The sequence below is a fragment of the Xenopus laevis genome, chromosome 6L (assembly GCF_017654675.1).
Source record: "Xenopus laevis strain J_2021 chromosome 6L, Xenopus_laevis_v10.1, whole genome shotgun sequence".
Taxonomy (NCBI): domain Eukaryota; kingdom Metazoa; phylum Chordata; class Amphibia; order Anura; family Pipidae; genus Xenopus; species Xenopus laevis.
The window spans coordinates 53,171,248-53,193,786 of NC_054381.1; the positions used below are offsets into that span (position 1 = coordinate 53,171,248).

The 22,539-nt window shown below is 37.0% G+C and overlaps 2 protein-coding genes across 3 annotated transcripts in view; one reads left to right on the forward strand and one right to left on the reverse strand.

Moving 5' to 3' along the window:
- The window catches only part of pomgnt2.L (protein O-linked mannose N-acetylglucosaminyltransferase 2 (beta 1,4-) L homeolog), a 69,688-nt gene that overhangs the window by 26,454 nt on the left and 20,695 nt on the right, over positions 1-22,539 (forward strand). The window contains exon 1 of one of the 2 annotated variants that reach the window (XM_041565441.1): positions 4,374-4,390. The exons of the other annotated variant lie outside the window; for it this stretch is intronic. The gene's annotated coding sequence lies outside the window, so the exon portion shown is untranslated. Of the gene's footprint in view, positions 1-4,373; positions 4,391-22,539 lie in introns of those variants that run through there. 2 annotated transcript variants of the gene reach the window in all.
- Positions 5,389-21,936, reverse strand: LOC121394457. Its single transcript, XM_041565612.1, has 11 exons — positions 20,970-21,936; positions 20,051-20,141; positions 19,625-19,695; positions 15,703-15,774; positions 14,954-15,044; positions 14,528-14,598; positions 8,625-8,696; positions 7,874-7,964; positions 7,450-7,520; positions 6,781-7,151; positions 5,389-5,445 (listed from the first exon to the last, which is right to left on the reverse strand). The coding sequence occupies exons 1-11, from the start codon at positions 21,067-21,069 to the stop codon at positions 5,389-5,391; spliced, it is 1,158 nt and encodes a 385-aa protein (XP_041421546.1). The 5' UTR covers positions 21,070-21,936.

Sequence of the window (22,539 nt, forward strand, 5' to 3'; positions counted from 1 at the left end):
TTAGTGCCTCTTCTGTTGATAGTGATCCTTTGAAATGGGCCCTGAAATGTTATATTTAAAGGAGCAATGAGTTGTGAAGTTATTAACAGTATCATACATATACAAGATCAAGGCAAACCTCACTAATAACAAGGCATTGACACAAATTGTACCTAATACAAGAGGCTACACATCTATATGTGTATTATATGAATTCCATATGTAGTTTACTGAAAGAATGCAAAGGGAGATGTGTTCAAGCCTGATGCACGTTTACATTTATATATTGTATAATGTATCCATGTAATCCCTATTGTCAGTTACAAGGATATTGATGAGTTAGATGGGGATCCCAAGTCAGCGGAGCAGAGTACTGCTGTCTGTTTTACCTGCATGTGAACACAGGCCACAAACAACTGACATTTCTTTTTACGAGAATGTAAGTAGAGACCTCGATTCTGGGATGGCAGTGGATGTGATTTACTTAGACTTTGCTAAAGCATTTGATACAGTGCCACACAAAAGGTTACTGGTTAAATTAAGGAATGTTGGCCTGGAACATAGTATTTGTACCTGGATAGCGAACTGGCTAAAAGATAGACTACAAAGAGTGGTGGTAAATGGAACATTTTCTAATTGGACCAGTGTTGTTAGTGGAGTACCGCAGGGGTCTGTACTAGGTCCCTTGCTTTTCAACTTGTTTATTAATGACCTGGAGGTGGGCATTGAAAGTACTGTTTCTATTTTTGCAGATGATACTAAATTGTGCAGAACTATAGGTTCCATGCAGGATGCTGCCACTTTGCAAAGTGATCTGTCTAAACTGGAAAACTGGGCAGCAAACTGGAAAATGAGGTTCAATGTTGATAAATGCAAGGTTATGCACTTTGGCAAAAATAATATAAATGCAAGTTATACACTAAATGGCAATGTGTTGGGAGTTTCCTTAAATGAAAAGGATCTAGGGGTCTTTGTAGATAACACGTTGTCTAATTCTGGGCAGTGTCATTCTGTGGCTACTAAAGCAAATAAAGTTCTGTCTTGCATAAAAAAGGGCATTAACTCAAGGGATGAAAACATAATTATGCCTCTTTATAGGTCCCTGGTAAGGCCTCATCTGGAGTATGCAGTTCAGTTTTGGACTCCAGTCCTTAAGAGGGATATAAATGAGCTGGAGAGAGTGCAGAGACGTGCAACTAAATTGGTTAGAGGGACGGAAGACTTAAATTATGAGGGTAGACTGTCAAGGTTGGGGTTGTTTTCTCTGGAAAAAAGGCGCTTGCGAGGGGACATGATTACACTTTACAAGTACATTAGAGGACATTATAGACAAATGGCAGGGGACCTTTTTACCCATAAAGTGGATCACCGTACCAGAGGCCACCCCTTTAGACTAGAAGAAAAGAACTTTCATTTGAAGCAACGTAGAGGGTTCTTCACAGTCAGGACAGTGAGGTTGTGGAATGCACTGCCGGGTGATGTTGTGATGGCTGATTCAGTTAATGCCTTTAAGAATGGCTTGGATGATTTTTTGGACAGACATAATATTAAAGGCTATTGTGATACTAAACTCTATAGTTAATATAGGTATGGGTATATAGAATTTTAATTAAAAGTAGGGAGGGGTGTGTGTATGGATGCTGGGTTTTCATTTGGAGGGGTTGAACTTGATGGACTTTGTCTTTTTTCAACCCAATTTAACTATGTAACTATGTAACTATGTAACTGCAATAACCCTGTTGATTCAGATTTCCCCATGAGGAGATCTATGCCTATTAAAATATATTAGGCAGATACTTATACAGAATAGCCTGGCAGGTTACCCATCTTTTCGCAGTAGGCCTCTGCTACTAACACAAGCCTTTAGAGCTATACAGAGCAGCTTGACAAAATATGCATCACTAAGTTTTCCACATTCGTTTTATAGCGTTGCCTATAATCAGCCACAAGGTTATTCAATTGCTTGTGAACTCATTTTAAAACTCAGCAGCTGTTTATTATTTAAAGGATTCCTATACAGCATCTGCGTTAATAATACAGGTATGGGATTTATTATCCAGAATCCCATTATCCAGAAAGCTCCACATCATGGAAAGGCCGTCTCCTATAAACTCCATTTTATCCAAATAATCCAAATTTTTAAACATTATTCCCCTTTTCTCTGTAATAATAAAACAATAACTTGTACTTCAATCAAACATATATAATGAATCCTTTTTGGAAACAAAACCAGCCTATTGGGTTTATTTAAAGTATATTATTATTAACATTTTATTATTAACATGTATTTATATAGCGCCAACATATTGCGTAGCACTGTATAAAGATCCAAATTATGAAAAGATCCATTATCTGGAAACCCTCAGGTTCCAAGCATTCTGGATAAAAGAGAGAGCCCAGAATACTCAGCACCTGCACTTAGATACATTGTAACAATTTAAGATAAGCAGGTCTCTGGGGGAATTGTGATTTGCAGCTTAAAGGGCAATTCATCTTCATTAGCAAAACTAATAACACATAAAACCTTCAGAAATGTGTAAACTTTCATAATCGGACACATTTTGTAAAATGGATGTGGCATTTAGGGGCATGGCCATAAAATGGGCATGGCCGAAATATTTTCACCATGATACAAGTGGCAGATCTTTTTGTCTCTCCTTCTATTTTTCAAATGTTGGGAGGTATGAAACAGTAGATAGATAGGCTTGGGGATCTAAGAAGCTCCTGCTTGGGTGACCCTTATTATTTGCATAATGTGAATGTCTGAGACCCATGGACGTTCTTACAGGTGGTTCCAATATAGCTATATAGCTGCTACATCACCCTTTAAAAGATAACATGTAGGGGCAGATTTATCAAGGGTTCGAATTTTAGAATTTGAAAAACTTCAAAATTGGAATTCAAAAAGACCAACCGAAATTAAATCGAAGATGTTTTTGCCCGAATAGGTCCGTTTTCGATCGAATATGTCAGTTTTCGATGAAATTCGAGTAATAGCGCATTCGAATCATACGATTCAAAGTTTTTTCGTTTTTTTTTAAAAACCTTAGATTTTTCAAAGTCCACCAATTGACTCCAAGTAGGTTCTAGGAGGTCCCCCAAAGGCTAAAACAGCAATTTGGCAGGTTTTAGATGGTAAATGGTCGAAGTCAAATTTTTAAAGAGACAGTACATGATAAATTTCGAAATTGCATTTTCAAATTTTTTCAAATTCAAATCGAATTTGGACTATTCCCTAGTCGAAGTACACAAAAAACCCTCGAAATTCGAATTTTCACTTCAACCTTTGATAAATCTGCCCGTATACTTTCCCATACTGCAATTAATACTTTAGGCAAATGAGTGCAGTCAAGTATGCATCTAAATGTTAGTCTAACGAAGATAGTATAGGTGTCTAGCAGTATAATACAAAGTCTTAAACAAGTGCCGACTCACTTCTGAGTCTAGGGGTTAGGAGATAATCAGGCTTGTAAATTTTATACAAAAATAAAGTATATTTATTGCTGTGCACTGTATACAGTGGTAACTTTAGGTTTCAGTGGAAACCCAAGCTACCTTATTTATGGAACAGAAAAAGGAAGAAAGAATTTTGTGACTTTCTTGCTGCCTCTTACTCTCATCTTCTTACTGTATGTAGTTCCATTGTTGCTATACCATTTGGTGGGAGATACATTGGATAATTTCTTTGTTCTATGGGGACAGCATATTTTGGTTTTCTAGTATGCTATTTCCTAGTTTACTTACTAACTTTCTATGCTGTTGTGGGGCTACCTTATTTACAGTGCTATAAATAACTGAAACAACTCCTAATTTGTGAGGGATGCTCTAGTACAACAATTTAACATCCAGTGATATCCAAATATACTCATCTCTCCATAGCAGATTTTTTTAGGACATGGGTAGAATCCTGCAAATATGAATCCAGCTTTTAGATTAGATTCCACACAAATGGCTAGAGGCAGTTATCAACCCACATTGAAAGACACTCTAAAAGTGACCCTATAACTGCAATGATTGGTCTACTCTCAAAATGTTATAGCCTCTTGTGGACTTTGGGTAGATGGTAAAATATGGGAACCACTGGATGTTCCCTAAGGATAAAAGCTACCCCAGTGAAAGCGATGTACCACAAGATACAAAGGTCTTTAGGGCAGAACCAAAGCTGAAGGTGGGTTCACTTATTAACTTCTGATTTGTATTAACATCATTGAATTGGCAGGATGCCTCTTTATAATAATAATAATAATCAGTATCGCCCTTATCCGCACTACAATTAGTAATATAAGAATTTTGTTTCATTTCACTGCGTGAGTAAGGTTACCAATACTTTTATTGTCATCTACCCATATATCCTGGATCAGAAAATATGTATTTTATAACTATTCCTTGGAAAGAAATTGTGAAAACACAGGTAACTATGAGATTGCACACTTTCAGCCTGGAATTTTATGAGTCACAATAATTCAAGCGCCTTTGGTAGTTTTAAGCCTCCTGGTATGCTGACAGATAACTGAGTGTTCTTTTACCAGGAAAACGCTACAGTTAATCATTCTTGGGATCACAAGAGGCCCTTATTAGCACACTGACCTGAAACATTTATGATGAAATACAAACACCACCCGGCTTATTTGCTTTATTTCTTGTGACTCTCATCCAAAAGGTCAGATCCTTGTGGCGGGACTGTGCCTTTGTGCACTGTAATTTCATTTTTAATTCCATACTTATAATTTAGGGAGTATTAAGTACAAAGTTTGGTCCTTTACAACAACTCCTGATAATTAGGGAGTATGTACTGGTCAACCCCATTTAAAAACAAACACCTCATTAGTTGTTATGGAATACTAGATGTGGGACCCAAATAGGCTTTTTTATTGTGTTTAGTTCTAGTCTAACCATGTTGTAACAGCTGATTTGTCTCTGGTCAGTACGTAGCACAGTGATACAAGATGTATACACAAAAAAAATAAGAGAACAATTTATTGCTCCTTGTATTTGTTCTTGCATGTATTGACCCATGCTTGCAATATGCCCTGCCAGTCTGTTCCGATGAATCATGCACATTGCCACAGTTGATGAAAGGCAACCTCCAAGGGTTCCCATAGATACAGTGCACTTGTACCTGCATGAGGATGCCATTCTGATGCCAAGCGCAAAGGCACAAGTGAATTTTTGTGTGTTTTAATGCTTTTATCACAGTTGGGCCAAACAGAACTCGCTCTGGCAGACACAAAATAACACAGGGATTATGGGGAAAACAGCTGCATGTTACATGCACAATTCTGTCAGGTTCACAGACCACAGTTTACTTTATCTACTCCAACAGCCTCCCCATATTCCTCTTAGTATATGGCTTTCTGATCTCACACTTGATGCTTTCCATAAAGGAGACAGCACCTTGAAGTACAATTCTCATGCATTCAAACTCTTCAAGTCCCCTGTGAAAGGGGTTGTTCGCCTTTCAATTAGCTTTAAGTATAATGAGACAATTTACAATTGGTTTTTGTTTTTTATTAGTTGTGGTTATTTAGCTTTTTATTCACAGGCTCTCCAGTTTTCAATTTCATAAATCTGGTTGCTAGGGTCCAAATTACCCTAGCAACCATGCATTTATTTAAGGGGTCAGTGAAAGATGGAAAGAGACTGGACTATGAATAGAAAAGGGCCTGAATAGGAAAATGGCCAATAAAACATAGCAATTACAAGTAGCAAGGCCTATTTATAGGCATTCGAGGGACCATACCTAAAGTGGCACCTTTAGAAGGTGGCTTATATTGTAAATTTAATTTGTTTTTTCTGAAAAAATGCAGGGGCTTACTTACTAAAAAAATTAAAATGTATCTAATATATTTTTAAACAAAACTCGACAAACTCCCATTCACAATTTTATAGTTATTAATAAAATAACTTGAAAAAGTTGGGTCAGGAAAAAACAAGATACAATCTAGTGAAAACCATACAAATTTTTCGGATTTGATGCCCGAATTGCTCAAATTGTTTTTGGTCTATAGCCCGAAAACCCTTCGTTTTTTTATAATATCGTATTATATTGAGGATCACAATTTCATCAAATTGTAAAATGGACATCTCCCATTGACTTATACAGGTTTGAGATGGCGAATTTGCAGATTCTGACTTTTTGCAGCTTTGGGGTAAACTGTAATAAATCTTAAAAAATTCAATTTTTTTCCCTTCTAAAAATCTTAGTTTTTTCCCCCCCAAAAATTGAGAAAAAAACATGAGTTTAGTGAATAACCCCCTAAATATAACATTCTATTTGGCTTAAGTTTCTGGATAGAAAATGTTTCCACAGACTACACTGATCACTTTAATCACATTACACCAACTGTACAATATAGTTTATAAAGAATAAACAACAAAAAGGCATAGATATATATTTTATAATGCATTTTATTGACAAAATTGAGTTTTGTTTAAAAACAGCCAGCTGCTTTCCCTTGCTTTGTAAAATCCGATCCATCCACTTCCCGCTATCCTTAGTTTTCTTGATTTTTTTTTATCAAGGGATTAGTGATGGGGGAATTTGCGCCGTTTCGCTTCGCTGAAAAATTTGCGAATTTCGCGTGAAATGGCGCCGGCGTCACATTTTTGACGCCGGCGCCAGTTGTTTGATGCCGGCACCCGTTTTTTGACGCCAGCGCCCGTTTTTGACGCCGGCGCCCGTTTTTGACAGGAATTTTTGCCGCAAATTTTCGTGGGCGTTTCGCGAATTTATTCGCTGGCGGCGAATCGTGCAAATTCGCCGCGAATTTGCGCCTGCCGAATAAATTCGCCCATCACTACAAGGGATGCTAGAATTTCTTCATTTTGATTTTTCTTTCCTTTCTTTTTTTCAGTTTTTCCTGCTATTTTCTCCTTCTTCCTTTTAAGACGTGCAAACCATTTTCTTTTCTTCTTCTCTGTGTCATCATTTGCACTTGTTTCTATAACCTCTGCATTCTCTCCATTAGAAAGCTCTTTGTCTTTTTCTTGTTGTTGTTCATTTTTCTCTTCATCCTTATTATGTGTAGAATCCTCCTGCTTTGGCTCTTCATTATTTTTTGGTTCTTCTTGAGCCTCAGAAATCATTTGTTGTACTTTATAAGCCATATCTGGAATCTTTATGTCAAAAGGTATTTCTGGGTATTGTATAACTATGGTTGGTTCATATTTTCCTATAAGATAAAATTGTATTGGTTCAATAAAACGTTGCCTACATAACTAGACTCATTTCTATCCAAAAATGCAGAAGAAAAATTGTAATATAGGTTGGAAGCGTCAATTACTAAGGTTTCATACCTGGAACTGACCTCAGGAGATAAAGTTGTGCTTATGTGGTCTTAGTATGACCTAAGTTGTTGCTAAGTTTAAAACCCAAATATACATTGTACTGATGAGGATTAAATATGGGGATGACCAACAGAGTGAAAAAGAAGATAATGTGTTCCTTATGGAGGAGCACTAACAACTAACCTGAACATCCCCTCTCAATTTGGCTCTCCTCATCTGCTGCATCTGGTACTTTCCACCTTCGTATTACGTAACTGTTGGTTACAAAACAAAGATAAAGATCAACTGTAATCTGAGGGTTCGGGGCGCAGCACCCGGGCCATTGAACATGAGCGGTGAGTGACCCATACTTTCTGTTTTGGAGTGTTATTAGTGGACGGTTCGGGGCAAGTGCACCAGAACAATCTACAATTGCGGTGAGCGAGTTTTTAGTTCAGAACACTGACCGCTAAAAGAAAGTGTCCAATAAATTAAATATACGGCAGGGGGAAAGAGCGCTCCTGCTCCTTTCTTCTACTGTCTTAAGACAATTGTCACATTAATGAGTGATGGTAATTGATGTTTTAAATATGTGATCTAAAAGCTCATGTTAATGTGAAAAACTCACCAGACGAAGTAGACCAGTGTAAATATGACTATTACTGCCAATACAGAATGCATTGTTCTTCTGTGGCTAGCTTGCATATGGTTGATTGCAGCTGCAAAGCAAAGAAAAAACACTTGTTAGTACAGTTATAGGATCCCTTATCCAGAAACCCAATATCCAGAAAGCTCCGAATTACGGAATGGTTGTCTCCCATAGACTCCATTTTATCCAAATAATCCAAATTTTTAAAATGATTTGCTTTTTCTCTGTAATAATAAAGCAGTAGCTTGTACTTGATCCCAACTAATATATAATTAATCCTTATTAGAAGCAAAACCAGCCTATTGGGTTTATTTAATGTTTAAATTAATTTCTAGTAGACTTAAGGCATGAAGACCTAAATTACGGAACGATCCGTTATCCGGAAAACCCAAGGTCCCGAGCATTCTGGATAACAGGTCCCATTTCTGTATTACAATATTAATTCGCACATCGATAGGGACACGATAAATATATTGATGTTCCAATTGCTTCTCTATTTCGAAGTACTATTGTGTCATTAACAACAATTTTTAAATTCTCCTTTGCGTTGTCATTTTGGAATTAGAAATAGTGAAGCAAGTGAAGGAGCGCAGAAATAAGAAAGGGGGTAGGGGAGGGTAAACAGGTGTACAAGATTAATAAAGATATATATATATATATTAACACTACCACTTGTTTTCATACAATGTCTTAAAAGGAATAAAAATAAATCAAAGAATTATCAACTTACCATTTGTATTTGTCTCAATCGGGGGGGTTGTATATCCAGAAGTTGTACTATCGGCATAATTATATGTGGAATCTGTAAAAGTAAAGATAAAATCTGTAACATCAACACAGAATACTTTGAGATGTTTTAAAATTAAAGAACACTATAGGAATCAGTTGGATATGTGTTATAGCTTGCTTTTGCCATATTGGATATATCAAAAGCTAAAGCAGTTTCAGCATTTCTTCCATATAACTATTTCTTCATAGTTATGATGGGAAAAGCCCTTATTTATAATTAAACCAATGAAAAAAAAATGCAAATCTGAAAAACTGTCAAATCCTTGTTTGCAAGGTATCTATGTAAAAGTATTTGTTTAAATTAACAGAATATTTTCTTAGTTATATCAAGAGCTCAAATAATTTTAGTCTTTCTTACCTTCCTGAGTTGTAATTGGAAATCCTTGAATTATAGTAAAATTAATTATAAATAAGATGTTTAATAGGAACATTATTAAAGACATGTTTACTCTTTAGTAACCAGTAAATAATGAAATGATATGTGTTCTTCCAGGGATAAACATGATGCAGTGACATCATTATACATTGTGACATCATTGGGTATTATGACATCACTGGGCAATGTATCAGCATTATGCATTGTGACATCATTGGGTATTATGACATCACTGGGCAATGTGCCAGCATTGTGACATCATTGGGTATTATGACATCACTGAGCAATATGCCATCATCTCTACTGTAGACCGTTTATATGATAGGAAAAGCTAACTATCCTTTGCCATCTCTAATTGAATATTAAACATCTTGTACTGACTAACGGAACCAAATCATTGTGCATTTAATAAAATGGTAGATTTTACAGCAGTTTATTTTCACTTGCAGCACATAAACAAAATAAAAAGTTCAAAATAAAATCCTTGCCACTTAATGGGCTTCTAACTAACTAGGAGTAGGCCTACCGCCTGTCTCCCCAAAACAGAGAATATCCAGAAAACTAATACCTATAAGCCCAGTCCTGGACGTAGGACTGGTCCCAGGTATCCTGATAGTGACCGTACCACACCATCTTGCCATTTGGAACACTACTTATTATGTTACATGGATATGTACATAGGCATGGACACCTTGCTACTATATAAATAACACAATACTGCCCTCTAGCAGACAGCAAATGTATAATCTGATTTGTAAATAATAACAAGTTTGTTAATAATTAAACATGGCACAGTGTTCTATGTGGCCTTTTGTTTCCAAACATGCAATATGCTGGCTCAGCTCATTCCACCTAGTTTACGTTTTACTGATAACATTAAGTAAGTGACTTAAATATTAAGGGATAATTAATAAAAGAAACACAAGTGAGCACCAGGGCCAGTAACCACCAGCAACCAAAGTAAATGCTAACAGCATTTACTGGTCACCTGTTTGAAATCAAAATTCTGTTTTCTATGGATTACTATTACTAGACCTGGGGAAAAGGTTACACAGAAACCTCCGAATTACAAAAAGGCTGTCTCCCATAGACTCCATTTTACCCAGATCATCCAAATGTTTAAAAAAAGATTTAAAAATAATTACATTTTTATCTGTAATAATTAAACAGTACCTTGAACTTGATCCAAACTAAGATATAATTAAACCTTATTGGAAACAAATCAATCCTAATGGCATTATATACTGTTAACATGATTTTCTAATAGACTTTAAGTATGAAGATCCGAATTGCGTAAAGATCCCTTATTTGGAAAATTCCAGATCCCGAGCATTCTGTATAACAATGAAATAGACAGAAATATTACATTTTAATCTGTAATGTAGAATGACAGGGTGTTAAAGATGAAGGTAGGCTTCAATCACTGGGGAGGTACCAATTGTTATGGGTACATACGTGGAAAGCACCACAGAGCAATCCTATTTCTGCTTCTTTAGGAAAAGTCCTGTGGCTACTCCCAGGAATACAACTCTGCTTATGTTTGGCAGTGGGAGGCACATATGTCAGGTGCTTAGAACAGGTTGGCCTGTGCTCCCGACTATGCGACCTGCATCTTGCAATGGATTTTTATTTCCTGGCACAGGCCAGATGAAGAAGTGCTGGCTGAATGAGCACCAAGGCATCTGCTTACTAAGGTACACTAGACTAGCCATGATGGCATGAGCCATAAATATAAGTCAGAAAAAAAACACAAGAGCAGGTTTATTAAAGTGCGAGAATAATTAATATAATGTGAAAATAGTTGATTCCTGATATTACTTAATCAGCCATAAGTATATTTAATAATACATGCATAAATTGCTTAGAAATACTTACTACTACACTTGTATAAATACTGCCACTTATCACAAGGCAATGGTTTATAGACACCTGTTGGGTGTGTATACTAACATTGGAGATAAATATCACCAGTGATTTTGCCCATAGCAACCATTGAGATTGTTGTTTTCTAACTTGTAGCTGACTATTAAAATCTAATGGCTGATTGCTGGTTTCTACGGGAAACATCAGTGATATTTATGACTGCGCTCTTGCCCCGCTTTGTGCTCTTGCACTTCTTCCTCCACGGAAGATGACCCCCACTGTCTCCTATTCTTTAGTCATAGACATATTCACATATATAAATTGCTACCTATATGGATCACTATGGGATTGTGTTAGACTGAAGGATAATACACAGTCATATTATCCCAATAGTCAGGGGCGATCCTGGCCCCTCCGCCGCCTGAGGCAGCAGCAGTTGCTGCCGCTCCCCCCCTTCCCTGTGTGCTTACCTTTTTGCACCTGAGGGGGACCGGGGGGGTCCACCAGGGCCGCAGAGAGGGCCAGTGCACTAGTGCAGAGAGCCTAAATGCTCTCTCTGCGCTGGAAGAGCCGAATTTCCAGTTTGAAAACCGGAAATTCGGCTCTTAAAGTACCAGGAGCGGCATTTTTGCCACCCCTGGTACCTAGCGGGGCGCTATGACATCAGCTTTCTTATAATTGCAATAACCTTCACTGCATTTTCTTGTTATATGATCTCAGTGATATCTGAGATCCTTTTTTTTAAGAATGACTATTTTAATGTGTCCGAATAATATCATTTATTGTAAAAAAGATAGAAAGCATTTATCTTACAGATAAGTTAACTGGGCTTGTCACTCAATTTATTTATTTCCAAAATATTTAGGTGACAGTGTCAGTTGCTCAATAAAGATAGATGGGGAGATGCACAGAGCTGGTGAAGGATAGCTACAACTACAAGTAGTAAATTACATTTAGGGATATATTTATCTATTACAGGAGAGATAACGACTGCAACAGATTTTTTTTAGATTTGATGCACAGTAGTGTGTTAATGAACCTTACTTTTTTCATAATTCATAGTGACACTCTTTTAGGCTAATGGCACACATGGTGGGACATTCACTAAGATCCGTAGTTGTGCTGGCGTCCGCTTTGCGTCCGCTTTGCGTGTTTCCGCCAGTGCTCCGCAAATTCACTAAAATCCGAAGTTGCGCTCAGGGGTAGCGTAAGGTTGTGAAGTTGCGCTAGTGTTAATTCGCCAAGCAAAGCGAAGTTACGCTAGTGATGGTTAATTTGCATACGGTGCCAAATTCAAATTACAATGGAGGTATATGTAGCAGAACTACACAAGCCTGGGAAACCTTCAAAACAGCAAATAAAATTTTTATTTTGCCCTACACATGTGCCCACTTTATAATTAAGTTGCCATGAGTTAGGAGATGTAGGGGGGAAGGAGGGGAGCCCCAAAAATATTTTAGATCGTTTTCAGCCTACCACCCATAATAAAGAAAATACACCAGCGGTTTTGGGACTTATAAAAAAGTTTAACTTTTTTTGAAGCAATCCCTATCTGCTCTATTGCGCTTCGCCTGGTCTGAGGTGGCGAAGGAAGTCTAGCGTAAAAGGTAGCGTTCAGAACAATGCACGCTAATGAATTTGCGTAGTTACGTCCGTTGCGCAAATTCGCCAGGCGTAAGGTTGCGAAGTAACACTAGCGAAGGTACGCCAGCGTCCGTTAGTGAATTTGGGAAGTAACGAAAATGCACAATGCTAGCGAATTCACGCTAGCGTTAGGCGCTTCGGCGCTTAGTGAATTTACCCCATGGTGTTATAGGGACCCTCAGGGGTTAGAAATTCTCAGGCATTTCCCCCTTTGTAGTATAGGTCAATCTAAAAACAATTGGACTTGCTTAGTAATTATTGAAGACGTTTCACTACTTATCCGAGCAGCTTCTTCAGTTCAACTAACTGGTGTGGGAAGTTCTCGGCATATAAACTCTTCCACTAATCCAATCACAATGGCACAACAATTTTATCTTATTTATTAATAAAATAACTCTAAAAAGTTGGGTCAGGAAAAAACAAGATACAATCTAGCAAAAACCATATTATATTTTTTTTGGATTTGACGCCCGAATTGCTCAAATTTTTTTTGGGCTGTAGCCCGAAAACCCTTAGTTTTTTGTATTATCGTATTATAGCAAAGATCACAATTTCATCATATTGTAAAATGGACATCTCCCATTGACTTATACATGACCTCAGCAGGTTTGAGATGGGAATTTGCAGATTCTGACTTGTTGCAGCTTTGGGGTAAACTAATAAATCTTGAAAAATTCAAGTTTTTTCCCTCTAAAAATCTTATTTTTTCCCCCCCAAAGAATTGAGAAAAAAACTGAGTTTAGTGAATAACCCCCTAAATATAACATTCTATTTGGCTAATGTTTCTGGATGGAAAATGTGTTTCCACAGACTACACTGATCACTTTAATCACATTACACCAACTGTACAATATAGTTTATAAAGAATAAACAACAAAAAGGCATAGATATATATTTTATAATGCATTTTATTGACAAAATTGAGGAGTTTTGTTTAAAAACAGCCAGCTGCTTTCCCTTGCTTTGTAAAATCCGATCCATCCACTTCCCGCTATCCTTAGTTTTCTTGATTTTTTTTATCAAGGGATTAGTGATGGGGGAATTTGCGCCGTTTCGCCGAAAAATGTGCGAATTTCACGTGAAATGGCGCCTGGCGTCACGTTTTTGACGCCGGCGCCCGTTGTTTGACGCCGGCACCCGTTTTTTGACGCTGGCACCCGTTTTTGACGGGAATTTTTGCCGCAAATTTTCGTGGGCGTATACGCGAATTTATTCGCTGGCGGCGAATCGCGCAAATTCGCCGCGAATTTGCGCCTGCCGAATAAATTCGCCCATCACTACAAGGGATGCTAGAATTTCTTCATTTTGATTTTTCTTTCCTTTCTTTTTTTCTGTTTTTCCTGCTATTTTCTCCTTCTTCCTTTTAAGACGTGCAAACCATTTTCTTTTCTTCTTCTCTGTGTCATCATTTGCACTTGTTTCTATAGCCTCTCCATTCTCTCCATTAGAAAGCTCTTTATCTTTTTCTTGTTGTTGTTCATTTTTCTCTTCATCCTTATTATGTGTAGAATCCTCCTGCTTTGGCTCTTCATTATTTTTTGGTTCTTCTTTAGCCTCAGAAATCATTTGTTGTACTTTATAAGCCATATCTGGAATCTTTATGTCAAAAGGTATTTCTGGGTATTGTATAACTATGGTTGGTTCATATTTTCCTATAAGATAAAATTGTATTGGTTCAATAAAACGTTGCTTGCATAACTAGACTCATTTCTATCCAAAAATGCAGAAGAAAAATTGTAATATAGGTTGGAAGCGTCAATTACTAAGGTTTCATACCTGGAACTGACCTCTGGAGATAAAGTTGTGCTTATGTGGTCTTAGTATGACCTAAGCTGTTGCTAAGTTTAAAACCCTAATATACATTGTACTGATGAGGATGTTCCTTCAATTAAATATGGGGATGACCAACAGAGTGAAAAAGAAGATAATGCGTTCCTTATGGAGGAGCACCAACAACTAACCTGAACATCCCCACTCAATTTGGCTCTCCTCATCTGCTGCATCTGGTACTTTCCACCTTCGTATTACGTAACTGTTGGTTACAAAACAAAGATAAAGATCAACTGTAATCTGAGGGTTCGGGGCGCAGCACCCGGGCCATTGAACAGGAGCGGTGAGTGACCCATACTTTCTGTTTTGGAGTGTTATTAGTGGATGGTTCGGGGCAAGTGCACCAGAACAATCTACAATTGCGGTGAGCGAGTTTTTAGTTCAGAACACTGACCGCTAAAAGAAAAAGTGTCCAATAAATTAAATATACGGCAGGGGGTTAGAGCGCTCCTGCTCCTTTCTTCTACTGTCTTAAGACAATTGTCACATTAATGAGTGATGGTAATTGATGTTTTAAATATGTGATCTAAAAGCTCATGTTAATGTGAAAAACTTACCAGACGAAGTAGACCAGTGTAAATATGACTATTACTGCCAATACAGAATGCATTGTTCTTCTGTGGCTAGCTTGCATATGGTTGATTGCAGCTGCAAAGCAAAGAAAAAACACTTGTTAGTACAGTTATAGGATCCCTTATCCAGAAACCCAATATCCAGAAAGCTCCCAATTACGGAATGGTTGTCTCCCATAGACTCCATTTTATCCAAATAATCCAAATTTTTAAAATGATTTGCTTTTTCTCTGTAATAATAAAGCAGTAGCTTGTACTTGATCCCAACTAATATATAATTAATCCTCATTAAAAGCAAAACCAGCCTATTGGGTTTATTTAATGTTTAAATTAATTTCTAGTAGACTTAAGGCATGAAGACCCAAATTACGGAACGATCCGTTATCCGGAAAACCCAAGGTCCCGAGCATTCTGGATAACAGGTCCCATTTCTGTATTACAATATTAATTCGCACATCGATAGGGACACGATAAATATATTGATGTTCCAATTGCTTCTCTATTTCGAAGTACTATTGTGTCATTAACAACAATTTTTAAATTCTCCTTTGCATTGTCATTTTGGAATTAGAAATAGTGAAGCAAGTGAAGGAGCGCAGAAATAAGAAAGGGGGTAGGGGAGGGTAAACAGGTGTACAAGATTAATAAAGATATATATATATATTAACACTACCGCTTGTTTTCATACAATGTCTTAAAAGGAATAAAAATAAATCAAAGAATTGGCAACTTACCATTTGTATTTGTCTCAATCGGGGGGGTTGTATATCCAGAAGTTGTACTATCGGCATAATTATATGTGGAATCTGTAAAAGTAAAGATAAAATCTGTAACATCAACACAGAATACTTTGAGATGTTTTAAAATTAAAGAACACTATAGGAATCAGTTGGATATGTGTTATAGCTTGCTTTTGCCATATTGGATATATCAAAAGCTAAAGCAGTTTCAGCATTTCTTCCATATAACTATTTCTTCATATTTATGATGGGAAAAGCCCTCATTTATAATTAAACCAATGAAAAAAAATGCAAATCTGAAAAACTGTCAAATCCTTGTTTGCAAGGTATCTATGTAAAAGTATTTGTTTAAATTAACAGAATATTTTCTTAGTTATATCAAGAGCTCAAATAATTTTAGTCTTTCTTACCTTCCTGAGTTGTAATTGGAAATCCTTGAATTATAGTAAAATTAATTATAAATAAGATGTTTAATAGGAACATTATTAAAGACATGTTTACTCTTTAGTAACCAGTAACTAATGAAATGATATGTGTTCTTCCAGTGATAAACATGATGCAGTGACATCATTATGCATTGTGACATCATTGGGTATTATGACATCACTGGGCAATGTATCAGCATTATGCATTGTGACATCATTGGGTATTATGACATCACTGGGCAATGTGCCAGCATTGTGACATCATTGAGTATTATGACATCACTGAGCAATATGCCATCATCTCTACTGTAGACCGTTTACATGATAGGAAAAGCTAACTATCCTTTGCCATCTCTAATTGAATATTAAACATCTTGTACTGACTAACGGAACCAAATCATTGTGCATTTAATAAAATGGTAGATTTTACAGCAGTTTATTTTCACTTGCAGCACATAAACAAAATAAAAAGTTCAAAATAAAATCCTTGCCACTTAATGGGCTTCTAACTAACTAGGAGTAGGCCTACCACCTGTCTCCCCAAAACAGAGAATATCCAGAAAACTAATACCTATAAGCCCAGTCCTGGACGTAGGACTGGTCCCAGGTATCCTGATAGTGACCTCACCACACCATCTTGCCATTTGGAACACTACTTATTATGTTACATGGATATGTACATAGGCATGGACACCTTGCTACTATATAAATAACACAATACTGCCCTCTAGCAGACAGCAAATGTATAATCTGATTTGTAAATAATAACAAGGTTGTTAATAATTAAACATGGCACAGTGTTCTATGTGGCCTTTTGTTTCCAAACATGCAATATGCTGGCTCAGCTCATTCCACCTAGTTTACGTTTTACTGATAACATGTAGTAAGTGACTTAAATATTAAGGAATAATTAATAAAAGAAACACAAGTGAGCACCAGGGCCAGTAACCACCAGCAACCAAAGTAAATGCTAACAGCATTTACTGGTCACCTGTTTGAAATCAAAATTCTGTTTTCTATGGATTACTATTACTAGACCTGGGGAAAAGGTTACACAGAAACCTCCGAATTACAAAAAGGCTGTCTCCCATAGACTCCATTTTACCCAGATCATCCAAATGTTTAAAAAAAGATTTAAAAATAATTACATTTTTATCTGTAATAATTAAACAGTACCTTGAACTTGATCCAAACTAAGATATAATTAAACCTTATTGGAAACAAATCAATCCTAATGGCATTATATACTGTTAACATGATTTTCTAATAGACTTTAAGTATGAAGATCCGAATTGCGTAAAGATCCCTTATTTGGAAAATTCCAGGTCCCGAGCATTCTGTATAACAATGAGATAGACATTAGAAATATTACATTTTAATCTGTAATGTAGAATGACAGGGTGTTAAAGATGAAGGTAGGCTTCAATCACTGGGGAGGTACCAATTGTTATGGGTACATACGTGGAAAGCACCACAGAGCAATCCTATTTCTGCTTCTTTAGGAAAAGTCCTGTGGCTACTCCCAGGAATACAACTCTGCTTATGTTTGGCAGTGGGAGGCACATATGTCAGGTGCTTAGGACAGGTTGGCCTGTGCTCCCGACTATGCGACCTGCATCTTGCAATGGATTTTTATTTCCTGGCACAGGCCAGATGAAGAAGTGCTGGCTGAATGAGCACCAAGGCATCTGCTTACTAAGGTACACTAGACTAGCCATGATGGCATGAGCCAGAAAAAAAAGTCAGAAAAAAAACACAAGAGCAGGTTTATTAAAGTGCGAGCACTACTGTCATTGCAGATTTTTTGACATATACTGGTGTGGGAAGTTCTCGGCATATAAACTCTTCCACTAATCCAATCACAATGGCACAACAATTTTATCTTATTTATTAATAAAATAACTCTAAAAAGTTGGGTCAGGAAAAAACAAGGTACAATCTACCAAAAAACATATTATATTTTTTTTGGATTTGACGCCCGAATTGCTCAAATTTTTTTTGGGCTGTAGCCCGAAAACCCTCAGTTTTTTGTATTATCGTATTATAGCAAAGATCACAATTTCATCAAATTGTAAAATGAACATCTCCCATTGACTTATACATGACCTCAGCAGGTTTGAGATGGGAATTTGCAGATTCTGACTTGTTGCAGCTTTGGGGTAAACTAATAAATCTTGAAAAATTCAAGTTTTTTCCCTCTAAAAATCTTATTTTTTTCCCCCCAAAGAATTGAGAAAAAAACTGAGTTTAGTGAATAACCCCCTAAATATAACATTCTATTTGGCTAATGTTTCTGGATGGAAAATGTGTTTCCACAGACTACACTGATCACTTTAATCACATTACACCAACTGTACAATATAGTTTATAAAGAATAAACAACAAAAAGGCATAGATATATATTTTATAATGCATTTTATTGACAAAATTGAGGAGTTTTGTTTAAAAACAGCCAGCTGCTTTCCCTTGCTTTGTAAAATCCGATCCATCCACTTCCCGCTATCCTTAGTTTTCTTGATTTTTTTTATCAAGGGATTCGTGATGGGGGAATTTGCGCCGTTTCGCTTCGCTGAAAAATTTGCGAATTTCGCGTGAAATGGCGCCGGCGTCACGTTTTTGACGCCGGCGCCCGTTGTTTGATGCCGGCACCCGTTTTTTGACGCCAGCGCCCGTTTTTGAGGCCGGCGCCCGTTTTTGTCGGGAATTTTTGCCGCAAATTTTCGTGGGCGTTTCGCGAATTTATTCGCTGGCGGCGAATCGCGCAAATTCGCCGCGAATTTGCGCCTGCCGAATAAATTCGCCCATCACTACAAGGGATGCTAGAATTTCTTCATTTTGATTTTTCTTTCCTTTCTTTTTTTCAGTTTTTCCTGCTATTTTCTCCTTCTTCCTTTTAAGACGTGCAAACCATTTTCTTTTCTTCTTCTCTGTGTCATCATTTGCACTTGTTTCTATAGCCTCTGCATTCTCTCCATTAGAAAGCTCTTTGTCTTTTTCTTGTTGTTGTTCATTTTTCTCTTCATCCTTATTATGTGTAGAATCCTCCTGCTTTGGCTCTTCATTATTTTTTGGTTCTTCTTGAGCCTCAGAAAACATTTGTTGTACTTTATAAGCCATATCTGGAATCTTTATGTCAAAAGGTATTTCTGGGTATTGTATAACTATAGTTGGTTCATATTTTCCTATAAGACAAAATCGTATTGGTTCAATAAAACGTTGCCTACATAACTAGACTCACTTCTATCCAAAAATGCAGAAGAAAAATTGTAATATAGGTTGGAAGCGTCAATTACTAAGGTTTCATACCTGGAACTGACCTCTGGAGATAAAGTTGTGCTTATGTGGTCTTAGTATGACCTAAGCTGTTGCTAAGTTTAAAACCCTAATATACATTGTACTGATGAGGATGTTCCTTTAATTAAATATGGGGATGACCAACAGAGTGAAAAAGAAGATAATGCGTTCCTTATGGAGGAGCACCAACAACTAACCTGAACATCCCCACTCAATTTGGCTCTCCTCATCTGCTGCATCTGGTACTTTCCACCTTCGTATTACGTAACTGTTGGTTATAAAACAAAGATAAAGATCAACTGTAATCTGAGGGTTCGGGGCGCAGCACCCGGGCCATTGAACAGGAGCGGTGAGTGACCCATACTTTCTGTTTTGGAGTGTTATTAGCGGATGGTTCGGGGCAAGTGCACCAGAACAATCTACAATTGTGGTGAGCGAGTTTTTAGTTCAGAACACTGACCGCTAAAAGAAAAAGTGTCCAATAAATTAAATATACGGCAGGGGGTTAGAGCGCTCCTGCTCCTTTCTTCTACTGTCTTAAGACAATTGTCACATTAATGAGTGATGGTAATTGATGTTTTAAATATGTGATCTAAAAGCTCATGTTAATGTGAAAAACTCACCAGACGAAGTAGACCAGTGAAAATATGACTATTACTGCCAATACAGAATGCATTGTTCTTCTGTGGCTAGCTTGCATTTGGTTCATTGCAGCTGCAAAGCAAATAAAAACACTTGTTAGTACAGTTATAGGATCCCTTATCCGGAAACCCGATATCCAGAAAGCTCCGAATTACGGAATGGTTGTCTCCCATAGACTCCATTTTATCCAAATAATCCAAATTTTTAAAATGATTTACTTTTTCTCTGTAATAATAAAACAGTAGCTTGTACTTGATCCCAACTAATATATAATTAATTCTTAGAAGCAAAACCAGCCTATTGGGTTTATTTTAGTGGTGGAACTACCGGGGTAGCAGGGGGTGCGAGCGGGCCAGGGCCCACACCCCCTCAGGGCCCCCCGGCAGCTCATGCGCCACTGACAAATGCGGCCGTATGGAGGGGGCAAGGCCCGGCTGCGCTTCACGCACCAGGGCCCGCCCCCCTCTAGTGACGCTACTGGTTTATTTAATGTTTAAATTAATTTCTAGTAGACTTAAGGCATGAAGACCCAAATTACGGAACGATCAGTTATCCGGAAAACCCCAGGTTCTGGATAACAGGTCCCAAACCTGTATTACAATATTAATTCGCACATCGATAGGGACACGAGAAATATATTGATGTTCCAATTGCTACTCTATTTCGAAGTACTATTGTGTCATCCATGTTATTAACAACAATTTTTAAATTCTCCTTTGCGTTGTCATTTTGGAATTAGAAATAGTGAAGCAAGTGAAGGAGCGCAGAAATAAGAAAGGGGGTAGGGGAGGGTAAACAGGTGTACAAGATTAATAAAGATATATATATATTAACACTACCACTTGTTTTCATACAATGTCTTAAAAGGAATAAAAATAAATTAAAGAATTGGCAACTTACCATTTGTATTTGTCTCAGTCGGGGGGGTTGTATATCCAGAAGTTGTACTATCGGCATAATTAAATGTGGAATCTGTAAAAGTAAAGATAAAATTCAACATAAAATCTGTAACATCAACACAGAATACTTTGAGATGTTTTAACAATAAAGAACAATATAGGAATCAGTTCTGTATAAATTTGTTATAGCTTGCTTTAGCCATATTGGATATATCAAAAGCTAAAGCAGCTTCAGCATTTCTTCCATCAAAACTATTTCTTCATAGTTATGATGGGAAAAGCCCTCATTTATATTTAAACCAATGAAAAAAATGCAAATCTGAAAAACTGTCGAATCCTTGTTTGCAAGGTATCTATGTAAAAGTATTTGTTTAAATTAACAGAATATTTTCTTAGTTATATCAAGAGCTCAAATAATTTCAGTCTTTCTTACCTTCCTGAGTTGTAATTGGAAATCCTTGAATTATAGTAAAATTAATTATAAATAAGATGTTTAATAGGAACATTGTTAAAGACATGTTTACTCTTTAGTCACCAGTAACTAATGAAATGATATGTGTTCTTCCAGTGATAAACATTTTGCAGTGACATCATTATGCATTGTGACATCGGTGAGTATTATGACATCACCGGGAAATCTGCTAGCATTATGCATTGTGACATCATTGGGTATTATGACATCACTGAGCAATATGCCATCATCTCTACTGTAGACCGTTTACATGATAGGAAAAGCTAACTATCCTTTGCCATCTCTAATTGAATATTAAACATCTTGTAGTGACTAATGGAACCAAATCATTATGCATTTAATAAAATGGTAGATTTTACAGCAGTGATCTGTGATTTTTTTCTTAAAGCAGCTTTACCCATATTGGATATATCAAAAGCTAAAGTGGCTTCAGCATTTCTTCATTCTTAACAATTATGATGGAAAAATGTCTCTTTTATAATACTCAAATAATTTCAGTGATTCTTACCTTCCAGAGTTGTAATTGGAAATCCTTGAATGAAAGTGAAATAAAATAGAAGTAAAATGTTTACTAGGAAAAATGTCAAAGACATTTTTGCTCTTGGTTGCATGAAATATGGTGTCTGTTGTGATTAGTTCATTCAGAGCACACTACCAAAACTCAAGCACAAGGCATCACCGCTTGGTATGTTTGGTATTGGGGCCCTCTGGACACTCGTGTCAATGCAAATCTGTGCTGAAACTGTGGGGGGCGACTGCTCTGCCTGCACCTTGCCCCCGGCACTGATAGTTACAATACCGTATCCTAGATAGGTGAAAATCCAAAATCCTCACAGTCACTAAATTGTGTAACTATATTATTATGCAACAATTCCTGTAGAAAGTGCTAGTGTGTGCTTGTTTCTGGCTCAGGACTATCGCTCAGATAATGGACCTAAAACCAGCACTAGGGCCAACCAAATTTTCTGGTTTTCTGGTCCCACAGAACAAATGGGCTACAAACATTTCAATGTGTTTATTGCCACGTATTTTGTGCCAGTCTTTATACTTCTATGTAACTCGTATGTACATGGGACATATAGATAAATAATAGTTTAAA